The 17,881-nt window shown below is 27.7% G+C and overlaps 1 protein-coding gene across 1 annotated transcript in view; it reads left to right on the top strand.

Moving 5' to 3' along the window:
• The window catches only part of LOC107455064 (apoptosis-stimulating of p53 protein 1), a 470,765-nt gene that overhangs the window by 87,353 nt on the left and 365,531 nt on the right, over positions 1 to 17,881 (top strand). The window contains exon 2 of the mRNA XM_043039313.3: positions 10,683 to 10,739. Within this exon, the coding sequence (XP_042895247.2) occupies positions 10,731 to 10,739 (9 nt within the window). The 5' untranslated portion in view covers positions 10,683 to 10,730. The remainder of the gene's footprint in view (positions 1 to 10,682; positions 10,740 to 17,881) is intronic.

The following is a 17,881-nucleotide window of genomic DNA, read 5'->3' as shown; positions in this document are numbered from 1 at the left end:
TTAATTATAACTCTTATATTTGTTTAAAACCCATTTTTTAAGCATTTTGAACTAATTTTCTACCTTTATGACTAAAAATTATAGTTGTCTTATGTTTATTTTAGAATGTTTATGAATAAATTATTTTTTGTATTTTTGCTACCTATTGCGCAAATGCGGAATGCTATACGATTGGGCAATGAGCCATAAAAGTCCTTTATGATGTCTTGCGGCATCTCATTCCACTGTTGCTGTAAAAACACCGCTAAATCGACCTAACTCGGAAGCTGTTCAACTTGCTGTCCCAAATGGTCTCAGATGTGTCCGTTTGGCAACAAATCTGGACATCGAACAGGCCATAGAAGGGTGAAAAGGAGATGGAGGCATTCCTGTGGCACCCTTGTTGGAAGTGGCCACGCATTAAAAACTGCACATCTTCAGATTTGAAAATTGGCTCCCGTGAGCCCTGCCATTAGTGGCAACACATGTGGCTAAAGTATGTCACGAACGTACTGTTGAGCTGTAATGGAGCCATGGATCAATGTTCTGTGTGATTTTGTGTTGTGTGCGATAGCATTCCATACCATCATACTAGCTTCCAAACTCGTGCACGATGGTCATCACTGAAGACGACCTGCTTTCATTCAGTTGTAGTCCAATCTTGTCGAGAGGGATATCACTCCTTACTGAGGCAACGATGGGTAGGTGTCAATCCTCCCTACGCCATTTTTTATATTTGTAATTGAACAGCTCCACTTTCTGTAAATAATTATATAAATTGGAAGAAAATTAATAACTACAATTTTCTGAAATATGGTTAAGTCCACCATCACTCTATAATGATCGCCCCGATATAGCTCTCGCGAAGTTGTGTTTCTCTTTAACTTCGGATTATTTGGTATTGTGGAGGGTAAAAAAAAGGGTTATAATAAGTTTCATCAATAATCATATACTACCAAATTATAAATGTTGCTATCAATCTGAAAGCATTTGCCCAAGTGTCACAAGTTGTCATCGCTGTAAATAATTTTGTATTTATTGTTTACCGGTGACCTCCATTGCGCTACACTTTCAGAAAACCTCTCTTTATGCATTTAATAATTTTGTATTGATCGTTTAACGAAGACTTCCGTAGCGCTGCCCTTTCCGTAAAGCATCCTAATATTATACATGTTTGTAACTTTAACAAGGTGTTCAATTAACAACGTTTCTCTTTAAATTGAACTATATTAAAAGATTTGGCTTTTCTGTATATTTATGCATTAAGTAATTTTGTATTTATCTTTTAACAAAGACTTTCGTTGAGCTGGCTATTCTGTAAAATACACTAACATTATACATGTTTGTTTCTTTAACAAGGTGTTCAATTAACAACGTTTCTCTTTAAATTGAACTATATTAAAAGATTTGGCTTTTCTGTATATTTATGCATTAAGTAATTTTGTATTGATCGTTTAACAAAGACTTTTGTTGAGCTGGCTATTCTGTAAAACACACTAACATTATACATGTTTGTTTCTTTAACAAGGTGTTCAATTAACAACGTTTCTCTTTAAATTGAACTATATTAAAATATTTGGCTTTTCTATATATTTATGCATTAAGTAATTTTGTATTGATCGTTTAACAAAGTCTTTTGTTGAGCTGGCTATTCTGTAAAACACACTAACATTATACATGTTTGTAACTAAATAACAGAGTTGGCCGTTGATTACAGTAATCGATTACAACTGTAATTGATTACAGATAATTACAGCTATGTAATCAATTACTTGTAATCACGATTACAAGTAATCAATTACTTGTAATCGTGATTACAACTTTCAAAAATTTTTGATTACAGCTGTAATCATGATTACAATTTTGATTACAGTAATCAATTACTTGTAATCACGATTACAAGTAATCAATTACTTGTAATCACGATTACAAGTAACAAGTAATTGTAATCACGATTACAAGTAATCAATTACTTGTAATCGTGATTACAACTTTCAAAAAATTTTGATTACAGCTGTAATCATGATTACAATTTTGATTACAGTAATCAATTACTTGTAATCATGATTCCAAGTAATTGCGATTACAAGTAATCACAACAAAAACGATTACGAGTAATTATGATTACAAGTAATCAAAATATATGATTACATGTAATCATGATTACATGCAATTTGATTACATGTAATTGTGATTACTTGTAATCAAACTATACGATTACAAGTTATTACGATTGTATACTATAGTCAAATTTTTTATGTAAGTATTCATGTGTTTACATATTTTATGTACATAGAATGTATGCACGCATGAACGTACAATTTGCGATTCCTATACATACAATGTATGCACAAACGTTGTTTGTACGTACAATATTCATAATTATATTGTAATATACTTAATGCAATGCGCATATGCTTAGTACATATAATTATGCATTTATGATACATGTACGCATGTATGTTAGTTTGTACAAAAAGGCAATGTTTTGTATCTTTGTATACATAGACAATGTATGTATGAACGTATATGAAAATAATGTTTATGCGCTTGCATGCTTTTATGTACTTAAGTACATATATTGTATACATTTACGATAATAGCACGTATATACAATGTGCGTATGTATATAAAATTGTACGTATTTACGTACAATATGTAAGAATGTTATTTAAAGGTGCAATATATGCACATAGTTTCGTAAATAAAATGCGTACATGTATACATGCATATTCATATGTACATCGATATATGTGCAAGCAAAGTATGTACTTATGTACAACTTACGTATGTACTTGTATAACTACATACTTTGTTAATACTTATGCGCATGTAATGCATGGATGTACAAAAAAATAGTTATATGCACAATGTACACATGTACATACAACGTATACATGTACATAATTACAAGTAATGTACAGATACATGCACACATTTAAATATATGTAATTACAATATACAAATACATTGTGCATATATTAAAAAAATTTATATGAGTAAAGTTATTAAAATTTGTTTTAAAATTTATTCTAAGGCATATGAAACTCGACCACATATTTTTTAGAAAGCAAACGATAATTTTATTTTGAATTTCTAAATATTAATTCCACACATAAAATGTACCGTTTTTCTTAACATTTAAGAAATTTCTATGAATCATGCATTATGTTATAACAAAATAAATCTGTCATTTCATGAAAAAACCTGAAAATAATTTTTTATTCAGAGAATTTCAAAATGATATAGAACAATTAAAGCTGAAAACTAAATTTAAATATCGTTTGATTTTGTCATTTAACTTGCTTGAGTCATTAAAAGCTAACTTACATGCATTTTATTTATTTGCATTGTACACATATTTAGACATGAATGTAATGTACATATGTATACGTGTAATGTATGTACGCATGTACAATGTATGTACATACATTCATGTATTGTACGTGCATATATAGTACATATGGAAATGCATACATGGAACATACGTGTATTGTACATGTGTGGATACATTCATTGGACATATATACATTGCACCATACGCATAGATAGGGGTAGCATGCGTGTACACACGTAAAATTTGTACGAAAGAATTATGCCCAATATATTTATGCACATATGTACTGTATATGTACACACAAATGTACATTACATGAACATTATATGTTCATTTCATCATATGTACATTATATGAATCTACATCTGTACGCTATATGTATATACATCTGTGCAATATATGCATCTCAAATGTGTGTATGTACGTACGTTATGCATGTCGAATGTATGTGTGAATATATGTAAAATATAAATACGCCCAATATACGTACAATCGTACACAAATGTATTATGCATATTTGGATACATACATTGAGCATGAACATATTATGTATATGTACATAAATACACTGGACATGCATATCATGTACATGTATACATACATATATTGTACATCCTACAGATATACCTATATTGTATATGCATACATATATTATACTGTTCATAAATAAATTGCACATGCATGCATGGGACATACATTGTACAGACAATGTATGTATGTTCGTACAAACACAAGTACTTGTATATACATGCGTACATGAACATAGATATACATTTTACATACACAAATATTTGCATAAAATGCATATATTCATTGGGTATAAATGTACATGTCTACATTGTTTGCACATACATACGTAATTATTATCTATATACATACGTACATATATTTTTTACCTACAATATAAGTATATGTACATGTGTGTGAAACTAAAATGTCTGAATATATGCACTAGATAAAATCATATGTACATACATTTTAGTTACATTCATTTGTACGTATACAAATACGTACAAAATGCAGTACATGTTAATACGTGCAAAATGTATCATTATAAAATACATTCTACTGTCTACTGTAAAATATAATTATTTATAAGAATACAATAGTCTTGTAATCGTGTATTTAGATTACATGTAATCATAATTACATGTAATCAAATTACATGTAATCAAATTACATGTAATAATATATTTTGATTACTTGTAATCATAATTACTCGTAATCGTTTTTGTTGTGATTACTTGTAATCGCAATTACTTGGAATCATGATTACAATTAATTGATTACTGTAATCAAAATTGTAATCATGATTACGGCTGTAATCAAAATTTTTTGAAAATTGTAATCATGATTACAAGTAATTGATTACTGTAATCGACTATGTAATCATGATTACAGCTGTAATCAAACTTTGTAATCGCGTTTACAAGTAATTGATTACTGTAATCAATATTGTAATCATGATTACAGCTGTAATCAAAATTTTTGAAAATTGTAATCATGATTACAAGTAATTGATTACTGTAATCAAAAAATGTAATCAATTACATTTTTGGCCAACTCTGCTAAATAAGCTGTTCAATTAATAACTTTTCTCGTTAAATTGAACAATATTAAATGATTTGGCTTTTCTGTATATTTGTGCATTAAGTTATTTTGTATTTATTGTTTAACGAGGACATCTGCTACGATATAGTTCAAGAAGAAAAACACATTTCTATTTTTCATGAGTGCCAACTTGATAGGGTGTTAAATTAACAATTTTACGTTTAAATTGAACAATATTGCAGTGTAATGATTTTCTAGAATTATAGATTTGTACCATATGGTTTATCTTGTCACCGTACTAGGAGTATGGATGTGAACACAATGTCAAACTTCTCTATTGGGTATAGCGTTTGACTTAAAGTAATCGTAACGCTAACCTTATTTTCTAACTCTTACTGATAACGCGATTTGTTGAGAAATTTTGTTCTTGCTTTCTGATGCTCCAATAGCGTTATCGTTAGAAGAAACTGTAACGCTTTGCAAAATCTATCTAAAATGGTTGAACATTTTCTTAAATTTCTAACCGTGTAAGTGTAGATTTAGTTCTGTCACGTTTTAATAAGAAAACAGACAATGTGTTAATAAAAACTAGGAAAAATCATGCACTTAGATGAAACAATTAATGAAATATTAAATTAAAAACTAGTTTTTGTTATTTTTTTTAAATTTTAAAACGCCAGGAAAGCCAGTAAATATGTTTGTAATGTTTGCTATCATACAACATGTCTATTTTATCACGCTCCTGGGCACATATGGCAACGTTACTTTTAAAAAGTAACGAGTAAAAGTACAAGTATTTTTAAAAAAAGCAACGAGTAAAAAGTAAAAAGTTCTTATTTTAAAAAGTAACGAGTAAAAAGTACAAGTAAAAGTACAAGTACTAAGCAAAAAAAGTAACGATTTAAAAGTACATTTCTAGGAAATCGAAAATTCAAAGTAACCTAAAATTTTATTGAATAATATTCTTATGCTCTTTAAAGTTTTTGCCAAATTGTTGTCATTTATTTAATTATTTTTAATTTTGAAAGTTATGGATTTAAATTTATTTTTAAATTCGAAAGAATATAATATAATTTTATAATATAATCGTATAATATAATTTTAAAATCAAATATGGTTTTAATTTCAAACTTTTTATGGATTTGCACGAAAAAGAAATTTTATCTATTGATTTTAATTTTTAGTTTATTATTTTTATTTATTTAAATTACCATTGATTTAAAATTGTTTTACTCTTTAGAGACACGTTTTAAAAGCACAAACATAAACAAAGCATAGATAGCTTTGTGATCTTTGAGCTAGTAAAAAATTATTGAATGTGCAGTATAAGTTGAAACAGAAGGTATTTAAACACGAAGTTAGCTGTGAATGCATGTATATTGCACATTAATTTTATAAATTAAAAAAAAAACATAAGCATTTTTTTTCAATTTAATATTTTTTTTTTAGAAAGCTCACCGAGTTTTAGAAAAAAAGTAACGATTTCGTTCGATATTTCCGTTACAAATACTTGTACTTTTTCCCTAAAAAAGTAACGAAAGTACAAGTAAAAGTACTAAATTTAAAAAGTAACGAAGTACAAGTAAAAGTACGTACTTTTTACTTGTTCCGGCGGTACAAGTAACGAAAGTAAAAGTACTGCCATATATGCTCCTGGGTTATATATGTTAAACATGACTCTTTTTTTAATAAATTTTTTATCTCGCAATTGAATTTATATTCTGCTGCTCCAACTTTCACCTACATCTTTGATAGTCACTTAAGGAAGTTCTACAGGTCGTTAAAGTAAGATTACGATTTGTACGTAAAAGAATTTTTTTCTTCTAAAAAGCATTCATAATGACTTTCACGTTCAACGGTCAGTGTGCTACAAATATTTTCATAATTTTATTCCTTTCTTACTTTTTTTCCTCATCCTGTCTAGCCTGTTTTTTTATGTCATGATGCCACTTTATTTTTAAATAAAATATTTCTGATATCCTAGGAATGTAAAAGAGCTGACACTTATATGTAAATATTATTTTATATTCATATTTTATTTCTTAAAATGGTTTAAGCGCAGGTGCAGAAGTGACGTAGCAATGATTTTTCTGAGATTTTTTTTTAAAAAACTGTTTTTTAAATTGAGATTTAAAATCTTCCTTTTTTCAAATTTCTGCATGATCACGACTTTTTTACAGATTTGCATAAACTTAAAAAACTGAATTTGTTCGAGAATATGAAATATATTAATAGACTGAAATAATACTTTTCGAATGCGCCTAAGTGGTTGGATTTCTCTACCAATTTAAACTAACCAGGGCATTTTTTTGGCTACATCTATGCTTTTAAAATAAATAAATAACATTGAGTTAACCTACAAAAATGGTCTAACGAATTTCAATTATAATTTTTGTATTTCCATCATTATCGGAGGCTAATCTTATGTTGCCTCTAGTCTTTATTTTTAGGATTACGTCAGAAACAAGAGTGGGCAAAAGCAAAATCAAACAACAAAGGTTTTATTTTCTTTTTAAATTTATTTCCAATAAGTGTACTTAGAAAAACTAACCATGGATAAAACTATCAGAATTTAGTATAATTTACTATGTTTCTTATTTCACAGGAATACCAAAGAACTCGATAATGCGAAGCGGTAATGATTTTGGAAATATTTACAATAAAATATGATTTTATAATATGTGATAAAATTTGGTAAATGTGGTAATTTTATAATAAAACCTTAGAGTAGGGCAAAACATTCATTTATTCGGTAAAATTTACTTTTCAGTTTTGCATTCTTTACTGTATATAAAGGATGCAAACAGTAATTGAACTGTAATTTTGAAAACCGGAATTAACGGTAAAACGTTACCACATGAATGGTTTAAATTCCGTATGTTTTGGTTTCATTAACCTATTTTTTTCTCTGTGTGGTGGTATGAATACAATTTTTACTTTTGAATTTGCCACATAAGTCGTTTTGAAAACATATTAACGTTTCACTTTGGCTAAAAATATGTTACCAAATTATCCTTAGAATTTAACCTTGCACTTATATATTTATGCATAGTTAAACTTCTAAATTTAAAATGTAGGAAAGCTTTGAATTTATATTTATTATCCATAATATTTTTGAAGCAAATTTTGCATTTTGCACATCTTGCAAACTATTATTCTAGCATAATTCTTAACTTGGATAATGCGTCATTTTATTCAAAAAACAATGTTTTAATAACGAAAAAGAAATTTTTTCAGTATATGCTATTACAGAAGGGGAATTTAGAAATCTTTTTCTAATTTATAATTTTTTTTTGGGCACAAAAAACAATGTATCAAGGCAGATTTTGGTTAATAAATAACAATATGTGGTGCAAAATTTGAATGTATGATTCAAACACTTTTCTTTACAAAGAATGTAAATGAAAAAATGTACGTATTTAAATATAACGGAATAAAAGTCTTAAACAAGAATATTATAATTTTAATATGAAAATGCCTCTGATACAAATTGTAAAAACTTTAAAATCTTGGTAGAAGAACTTTTTAAATGAATTATAGCTGAATTATACAATAAGTATCAGATTATTTTTTTAAGTAAAGCATGAAAAGTGTTTAAATAAGATTAATTGTTAACTCTTAAGTCTAATTTTGTACACAAAATTGGAATCTTTATGGTTTACTATTAGATCTTCAATTTTACGGGCTATGGACTTTCTTGGATGATATAATGCTTGCATATCAAATTATTGTGCCATTTTTAAAAGATAATATCATGAAACAAGACATTATGTATTTCATCTTCAATTATGCATCAGCTACTAATTCAATACGTCAATGGGAATATTATTAAATATATTATTTATATATGTATTTAATTTATTGTGGCGCATTAGTGGCTTTCCTATGCCCTTTGCATGTTTAAGTGTCCCCAAACTGTTATACCAGCCATTAATTTTCCCATTTGTTTTATTTTTTGTTTTCTACATAATGGTTTAAGACAAAAAAGAAGAAAAAAACTATATTTTTGGGGTTAAGATTGAATTCTTAGGCAGAGTTCTAATATTATTCCTTCTTAAATTATCGAAGCTATTCTTTTGTCAACACAAAATGAAAAAGTGCTATTCCACAGGGCAAAAATAATGCTAAAATTGTAAACGATATTGTGAACCCCGTTTACTTATTTTCGCAATATTTAAATCTATCTTTGTTACACATGTTTCATTTACAATAAAAATAAAGTTAATAATTTAAAAAAAAGTGTTATTTTGGGAATGAGAATAATAGAGAATAATACTTATATCATCTCCTAATTGAGAGAGAAGAGCCACTTGTTTCTTCCAAGAATTTCTCAGAGCGCTTAAATCCTACCAAAATTGTACCTGTTTGTGGCACCTAAAATTAAATCTGTTAACTATCGTTATAATTTTATTTACATATTTGATAGTGATTAATTTAAAACATATTCGAATGATTCTCAATGATTTCTGTAGAAAACAAATAAAATGCCAATGAGTTGAAAATTAATGTTCTATTTACCGTCAAGTCGGTGCATTTAATTTCCATTTTCTTTCTTTTTTCTTTCTCAAAGGAGCGACTTTCAAATCTTTCTCGCCAAAAGTGCTCGTCTTTGATAAAGATTGTGTTTTACTATGGAATGGCAACTATGCAAGGGCAAGTTTTACGCTTGATTTAATTATCCAAAATTCTATAGTTTGTTGTCACAGGCTTTTGTGGCATCAGCTGTAGTTTTGCTATCTTTGTATCTGTTCTTTTTACTTGTACAGCTGCCCTTCTGATATATTTCATTAAACTGCTAAGAAAAATTAATTGGCGGGAAAAGAGTTTTTAGAACTTACGCAAACGAAAAACACACACACGCACAATGTCGTATTGTTGAATTTTTATTTTTATGTAAAGGTGTTTGATATAATTTTTTACCATCTATCATTATTTAGTTTTGATCATAGGATTTTGTGATCTCATATAAGATGGAATGCATACCTAAATACTAAAAGCTCCATTTCCTGCAAGCTTCGCTATCCAATTTCCCATTTATTCGCAGTCATATTTATTTCTCGTTATGAAACAGAAATTACATTTAAAAGCGAAATTCATTCAATTTTTGATATTTTGCTTCATTTATATCGATGACGCAGAAACATTTATTGTTATTTCAAGTTCAACATAGAAAACAACTAAACTGTTGATAAAAAAAAGTATTTGTTTTTGTATTAATTGTAATTGTTTGCAAATTCTTATGCGAATGCTAAATATTCAATAAAGATCAACATTCATAACAACCCATTAGAAGGTATATACATTAAAATATGTTTTCAATTGAAATATTTCTTTTTATAAATATGAATACTATTTTTATTTTAGTAGTTTTATGAAAAAAAAAGCAACTTTTGGTTTCATTTAGAGCTCTAAGCTGAGAAAATATTATCGATTAAAATAAACTTAGGAATTTCTTATGTTTTGGTAATAGGAGCGTGAAGCGTATTTTCCACGCTATAAGTATATTAATTTATATACTTTTTTTCTTTACTGTTCAACTAAGTTAAATATTTTTCTATCTTTAACCTTTTTAATTGTATTATTTTTGCTATAAAATTTCTGAAGAATAACTTCAGGAAGAAAGCATTTCGAATAAAATAACTTCTGAATATCTATTTTTATGCAAAATTATTCTTGAAGTCTCTTTTTTTTAATGTTTTTCTTCCATTTCTTTCACCCGACATTTCCGTTATGAACAGTAACTATACTTAATGTTTGTTTTTCTAAGTGATAAAAAATGCCAACATATATTTAATCTCTTTTTCTTTTGTTGTAGGATGTGGCATCTTTGCCCACCAGATGTCGCCACTAAAGTCACCTCGTGATGATCCCGGTGAGTTATTCAAAACTTAATATTTTTCACAGAGAAAAAAGATATCTTAAAAAAAATTTCTTTTTTAAATAGAAATAAACATTGTTTATAAATTTTGATTGTACTTCTTGTACGTTTAAAACTTTTTTGATCTTCTGCAAAGAGCACCAGTGAAAATTTAAGCATTCTTGCTTGTTTGATCAAAAGTGGTTAAACATAAATTGGTAAATATAAGTTAATCAAATTATTAAAAAGGAAGCATGTCTTCAAGTTTTTGCAGGAGTGACAAAAACTTTGATGATTCAAAAAACTTTGATGATTCAAAAAACTTTGTTTCTTTTCAAAAAGGTTTATTTTTAATCCATCGCTAACTAAACATGTTTTATTTTAGTATTAAACTAAATAATATTTCAGTTTAAAATACAATTCTGAAAACTTAGCCATATTATATTTCTGTAGCATTTAAATGTGGTTCCGTCTTTTAAATAGAGGCCAATAATAAGTCATAAGCAGTAGGTAAATTATTTTCATTGCTAATTTTTAGTAGTTTCATTTTTAATTATTAATTGCTAAATTATTTTTTCAATTTTAATTTTGTAGGAGTTAAAATTCTAAAGACATGCTCGTCTTTGACTACGATTTGTTAAAATTTAGGTCTTATAACTTATAAGAAAAAAAGTTTTTGATGTTATGAAAACTAATTTAACAAATGATAGAATTAATTAAAGATTTTTTTAAAATTCTCAAATTTATTAAATATTACATGTTGTTAATATAAATACACTCCTAATTTTCGCACAGTAAAAGTATCTAATAATTTATTTAAAAATTATTTCCATATATATTCAATTTCATCGTCAAAAGAAAAAGTTTTTGTTACTCCTTGCTCAGTTGATAGTAGTATTAATACAAAATTTTTTACTCTTTTTTTTATGAACATGATTGATCACTTTTTTTTCGTCACTGCCTAATTTAAGCTTTGAAAAAAGTCTGGGCATACATTAAAATAGAGGACTTCAACTGGAGGTGCCGCAGATCCCTAGAGTCCCTTGGGACTTTAACAGGGGTTCCGCAACAGATCATTATTTGCTTCATAAAAGTGTCAATATTTTCGTAAAATTTTAATTTTTATAAAAGATTGAATTCTTAAAGACATTTTTTAAAAAAAATAGTGCGTGGAGTACCTCCGCGCGGAAGAAGTTAAATTTCGTAACCTGCGACGTTAATAGTAGAAGAATCAGTAGTCGTAGAAGGATCACTAGTTCTATTCAACGACTCTTTTTCCTGCTCCGCTCTCTTCCGTGCTCTGTAATCACGGTTAGAGCCCCTGAATTAGACAGGCCGACTCTTCATCTATTTTTGCTCCAAAGAGCTAACATAACGCTAACTTGCGAACTTTTTTGCTCCAATATTGCTTGATAGGTCAGCTTTGATAGTATAGGAGCCTTAATCACGGTCATATTGTGCATTTTTCTCTCGTGGACCTCTTGAACCAGTGAAAGTGCTTGTGGTTGCCTCATCGTCTCGTCATGGAAAATGTATTTGTATTAATTAAAGCCCCTGAATTAAACAGGCCGACTCATCATCTATTTTTGCTCCAAAGAGCTAACATAAGCACAATACTAACATAACGTTAACTTGCGAACTTTTTTGCTCCAATATTCGCGATCGCAACGAACTGTAGGGGGTGTTGTTGTATGAGACTAATACCTGCGATTTCTATATGAACAGTCATTCAGTTACTCTGGAGACGTCGTTAATGTAGCGTGTAGCATTGTAACGTTCCTTCTTTAATGTGGCTTATTAAATTTAAAAAAGAAAAATGTGATATCCTAAATTATACAACCGAAAACAAGATGGCATCTCTTTTTCTTTTTTTTTTAAAGAAGGAACATCCAAAACACAACTGAAAAATATTTGTAAATAAACAGAAAAAAATATGTATATTCTTATAAGAGTTAAAACCTAATGCCCGAGAAATAGTATTACTAAATTTAATGATATAACATGAAAGGTCCATTTAAACTTTACATTCTATAGTTTTAAGAATCATATTACTTCAAAAATTAAAATGAACAAAAAGTATTATTAATCCTCATAATTTTATGAAATTTAATTTTGTAAGCAAAGTTTTTTGACAACAATTTTTATCAAAAAATTTCAAGTTTCAATAAAAATCATTATTTAGAAACTAAGAAAAGTAAAATAAAGAATGTTGACGAAACAAAAACAAAACAATTCTTTTTTTGTTGCCATTTTAGTGCTACGAAAATTCGTCTTTGGGATTTGCCAAAAACAAAACAAGATGCAATTTTATTTTTTCAGGAGGGAAATATTTTACCGAAAAAACGAAAATGTACCAATTCCAACAACACGAAACTTTATCTTGGTAAACGTACGTTTTGGAAATGTTATTTCATTTGGAATCTTATTTATCAGAGTTCATATGGCGATATGATTGTTTTCAATCTATGCTAAACTCTATATCGGCTCATTTTCCACCGAAATCCGATTGACTATTTTGATTTTAAATAAAGTGTTTTATTTAATGAATTGTCGCAGAAATTTTAAGTGTAGATTGACGGCACTTAAAAACCGCCAAATCTGTAGCGGCGGTGGCGTTAATACGTAAGTACCGAATTTTTATTCCATACTTTTCTGAATCATATTACTTCAAACATTGGAATATACAAGAAGTATACATAAACACATAATGTTATACCATTTAATTTTTCAAAAAAAGTATTTTGAGAAAAATTTTTATCAAAAAATTATAAACTAAAAAACGGAAAATAAAGAATTCTTAGGATAAAAAAACGATTTTAAGAATTCTTTACATTGTAATAAAAACTTTCATATTGTTTCTTTTTTTATTATTCTTATAGTTCTTAATCAGACGTAAAAACCATTCTGTAGAGAACCATCATCAAATGAAAAAAAAAATATTTACAAGCAAATTTTTTATTGTAAAAAGCATTGCACTTACCTGATTTATAATTCCCGGAGAATTCCAAAATGATAAGTTCCTTGTTTGAAAACTTTATTCTCAAATAATAGATACATAGTTTATCCCTTCATTACTTTTAGATAACATACTACACAGCAAAATTTTATAATTGTAAGATCTTGATATGAATTTGAATATGTAGCTAAAAACAGAATAGCTGAATTCTAGTTGAACTTATTCTTTCAAAACTAAAAAATACTTACCAAGAAAACGATAAAAATTAATTAAGAATCAGCACAAATGGCACTATTTCAAGTAACTTGGATAATTTTTATTGCTGTTTTCCGAATTATATGGATACAGAAATATATACTATTCTATAACAAAGAAGAATATGCTATAACTATTACAATTCTGTATGTTCTGAATTCATATTTATTCACAGGAATGACGAAAGCAATGTTGACTTCACTTTAATTCGTAATGAATTGAAGACAGAAGAAATGCATTTTAACTTAATACACACATCTGTAACAGTATCCGAAATCGGAAGTCATCAGTTGCAAGTTTGTTGATAATAGAAATTAAAAATTATTGAGGAATTTTTCTTCAAATGTTTGGCGTGTTCTGTTCCTGAAAGATTTACTAATATTCTGGAGATTTTTTTCAAGTTCTTCGGTCTTTTCCTTAGGGAAATTTTGTTTCTTATTTGCTGCTAAAAAATGGCGTCTGATTCTGTCAATGACTTTGATGGAACTAAATGAAAACGTGATAAATTAATGTCTGATATTTACAGGCTCCCGCTAGACGGCGTACTCGAGCGTTGCGATCGCGAATTGCTTGATAGGTCAGCTCTGACAGTATAGGAGCCTTAGTATTAATAATGTATGTGAATGCGTCATAATGTAATTTCAAAAGAGAAAACCTAACAATCAATTGATATTCACAAGAGACGTACCTTGACATAGCCTTAAATCCGACGCATTGTCCGTGGGATTGTTTTCACTCTTTTTTTACAATTGTTATCCACTAAATTTGAAAATAAAAAATACTATCCTATTAAAATATATGTGTACCAAATCAAACTAACAAAATATTTATAGAAAAACAGTACTTTTATGACTTTTATTATTTTTATGCTAGTGAGAACCAAAACAATATGGAAATGAATGAGGGAAAACTGGATCCTACCACGTGATTTCCCGGCCAATAAAAATGTAGCGTTAAACGTTTAACGCTTCCTTGTTGGAAGTCGCATAAGAAGTATAACTTCAAAAAAATATTTCATCGATGAAATGAAATCTCAAATTTAGTAAAAGTCACGTGCCTCAAATATATTAATCGAGACTCATTAGGTAAAGTATTAGTCTCCTTTTTTTGGCTCAGGTAAAGAGAATCAGCAACTTATTTGGCACGTTTTCTTAGGCTTTTTTTTACCATAGTCTTAGTGCACCAAAGCCGATATTTTCGTCTTTATTAATTTCTTAATAATTATAAATTGAAATATTGTTACTTCTGTTTATTATTCATAGAATATATTTTAGGAAAAAAAAACTACCTTACTATTTATTATCTCGTTGAGATGTTGCATTGCAGTGAAATAAAGGAATGATAAAATTAAGGATAAAGCTACGATATCCTATTTTTACTGAAATTGTGAAAGGTTTCTCCTAAGTGCAAAAAATTGAATACCCCTGCATTAGAGGATATATCAATGAAGAAATTTTCTAACAAGCATTTGGTAATTTGCGTACAGATTTTTGCATGAGCAGGTTTTAGAAAATAATTAAAGTGAACCTTAAGCTTTTATAGAAGTTTTCGTGCTATAGAGCATTTTGAATTAAAATAAAACGAGGCGGAAGAAGACGCCGATATTTTTATAGCTTTAACCACGGCTTTAATAATTGAAATATCTGCAGAGTTAATTAATAATGACGATTTTCAAAGTTTCGTCCAAACCCTACACAATTTCCGAATGATGTATCATTTTTCATGGTCCCTTTGTTATGCATTATTTTACTTGAGGTTGAGTAATTTTTTTTTTAGCTTTCTTGCGGTGTTTTATTATTTTTCGTTTACTTGAGATTCCTTCGCTAATTGTTAATAACTGTTTTATTAAAATATCGAAAAATATAAAAAGAAGCTAAATGTATCAATTCTTTCTTGAATTCGTGGCAGAAAATATCCAGAAATAAACGGCTTCATACTTTGATTGAAAAATTTTTTTTACCTCCTTATTTTAAATAAAATTTTTATGAACTGCCTTTTACAGTATTTTCAAATGTAATTAACCTTTCATAATTTGCAAAAAAAAAAACTCAGCTTTTATTGTTATTTTTTTTTACCACTGTTGTTGAAATAGATTCAACACTGCGATCTAACTTATTTCTATCCCCCCCCTTTCTTTATCTTTCATATTTTTTCAAAAATAAATAAAGAAATAACTAAATTTTTTTAAACATAACTTTTTTTTAAATATGAAATGCCGGAATTGAGATTCCAACTAATATTCTTTTTTAAGAAAACATAGTTATTTTTATATTGTTATCTCATAATTTTTCTATATGTGATCTGGCCTGGAACAGGAAGCAACCTTAATGAAGTGTTAAATTGAATCATTTTCCCGTTACATTTTAACGGGTTCGTTTATGTTTTGTAATAACATTTAATATGGTTTAGTTTGCTCGACAATATGTTTAAACCTGGTACCGTAAGAAAGTTGCGGCAAATTTTTGCACATAACATAGCTCCAAAATAGTTAATAACATAGTTGTGTTTTTTGTGTTTAATTGTTGTGTTAGTTATCAATAATGTTTTGTGTTAAATTTTTTTTTAGTCTGAGGAAAAAAGTATAGTCAAAACTACCGGAATATGGTAAAATTTACCGAGTTTTTGACTTTATGGAGAACACCAAAAAGCTCGGTAATTTTCACCTAAGCACTTTGGTAAAATTAACAATAAAATATGATTTTATATCATGTGATAAAATTGGTAAAGCATGTCCTTAGAGCATGTCCTATAAACCATTTATGCGATGTAATTTATTTTTAGTTTTGTATTTTTTACTAAATGTGTGGTAATAAGAACAAGAATTTTGAAAACCAGTATTTCCGGTAAACCGTTACCATGAACGGAGAAACTACCAAATGAATAGTTAAAATACCGTCGTATAGCTTTATTTTATAAACCAAAATTAAGTTTTTTTTAAATGTTGCATTATTTAATACTAGAGTATTAGATATAATTTGCTTTTTCTGAATTTTTTTTAATTACAAATAGAATTACATTTCCTAAGCTTTTACTTATAAAGTTATGTAACATTTTTGATTTTTACATAAAGAGAACATTTTGTTCAAAAATAAATTGGAAATATATTTATGACTATTCAAGTTCAAAAACTCCACAGCATTTTAAAATTTCTTAATATTTCCAACTTTTTAAAATAAACGAAAACCAGTATAATAAGAAAACCAATATATTTTGTATAATTTAAAATACATAAAATATAGTTATGAAAAAATTAAATTTTACAGTCTTATTCTTTCAAGAGAAACTTTATGAATGATAGAAAAAATATTAATAACTCAATATTTAGTTTAAATAGGAAATAAGTAATCTCTTACACGCCTTTTAGGATTTGATTGAGCTTTTTGTTTCGAAAACCTCAAGTACTTGTCATAAAATAAAATGAAAAAAAATATTTAACACCTTTTTTTCTGTAAATATTTATTTCAAAGAAAATTAATTCACCTTCTGTTTTTAAAACTTTGCAAAAGTCGAAACCTCACATGAAAAGAAACTAAAAAAATGTTTTAAACATTTTATTTCTCAATGGTAATCTTTTTATGTGTTAGTATTTCCCCCTTAGTTTCTGAAAGCTTACAAATTGCTTTTATTTTAATGGAAGCAAATTCTTTTATTCAGAGCCTCGCATTTATTGTTTCGATAAAAAGTTTAATAAAGCATAAGATAAAATAATATTTTAGTGAAATTTCAGAAGTAACGAATATCAAAATTTAATGTGTTTCTAAGTTATCTTGAAACACTTACTAGGTAATTAATGCTCCCAAAAGTTACAGTATTTCGTAAGCTTATTTTATTTTTAAAGTGTATGTTTTTGGTTACAACTATTTTGATACTTTTTTAAAAGGCATAAAAGTTTTTATAAGCAACGTAAATTTTTGAAGTAGTGAATTTTATAGTTAGAGTGTTAATT

Source organism: Parasteatoda tepidariorum, chromosome 10 (assembly GCF_982258835.1).
Source record: "Parasteatoda tepidariorum strain Cologne lab strain chromosome 10, Ptep-v5.0, whole genome shotgun sequence".
Lineage (NCBI taxonomy): Eukaryota > Metazoa > Arthropoda > Arachnida > Araneae > Theridiidae > Parasteatoda > Parasteatoda tepidariorum.
The sequence above is the reverse complement of the archived record's forward strand: the minus strand, read 5'-3'. Positions and strand labels throughout refer to the sequence as shown.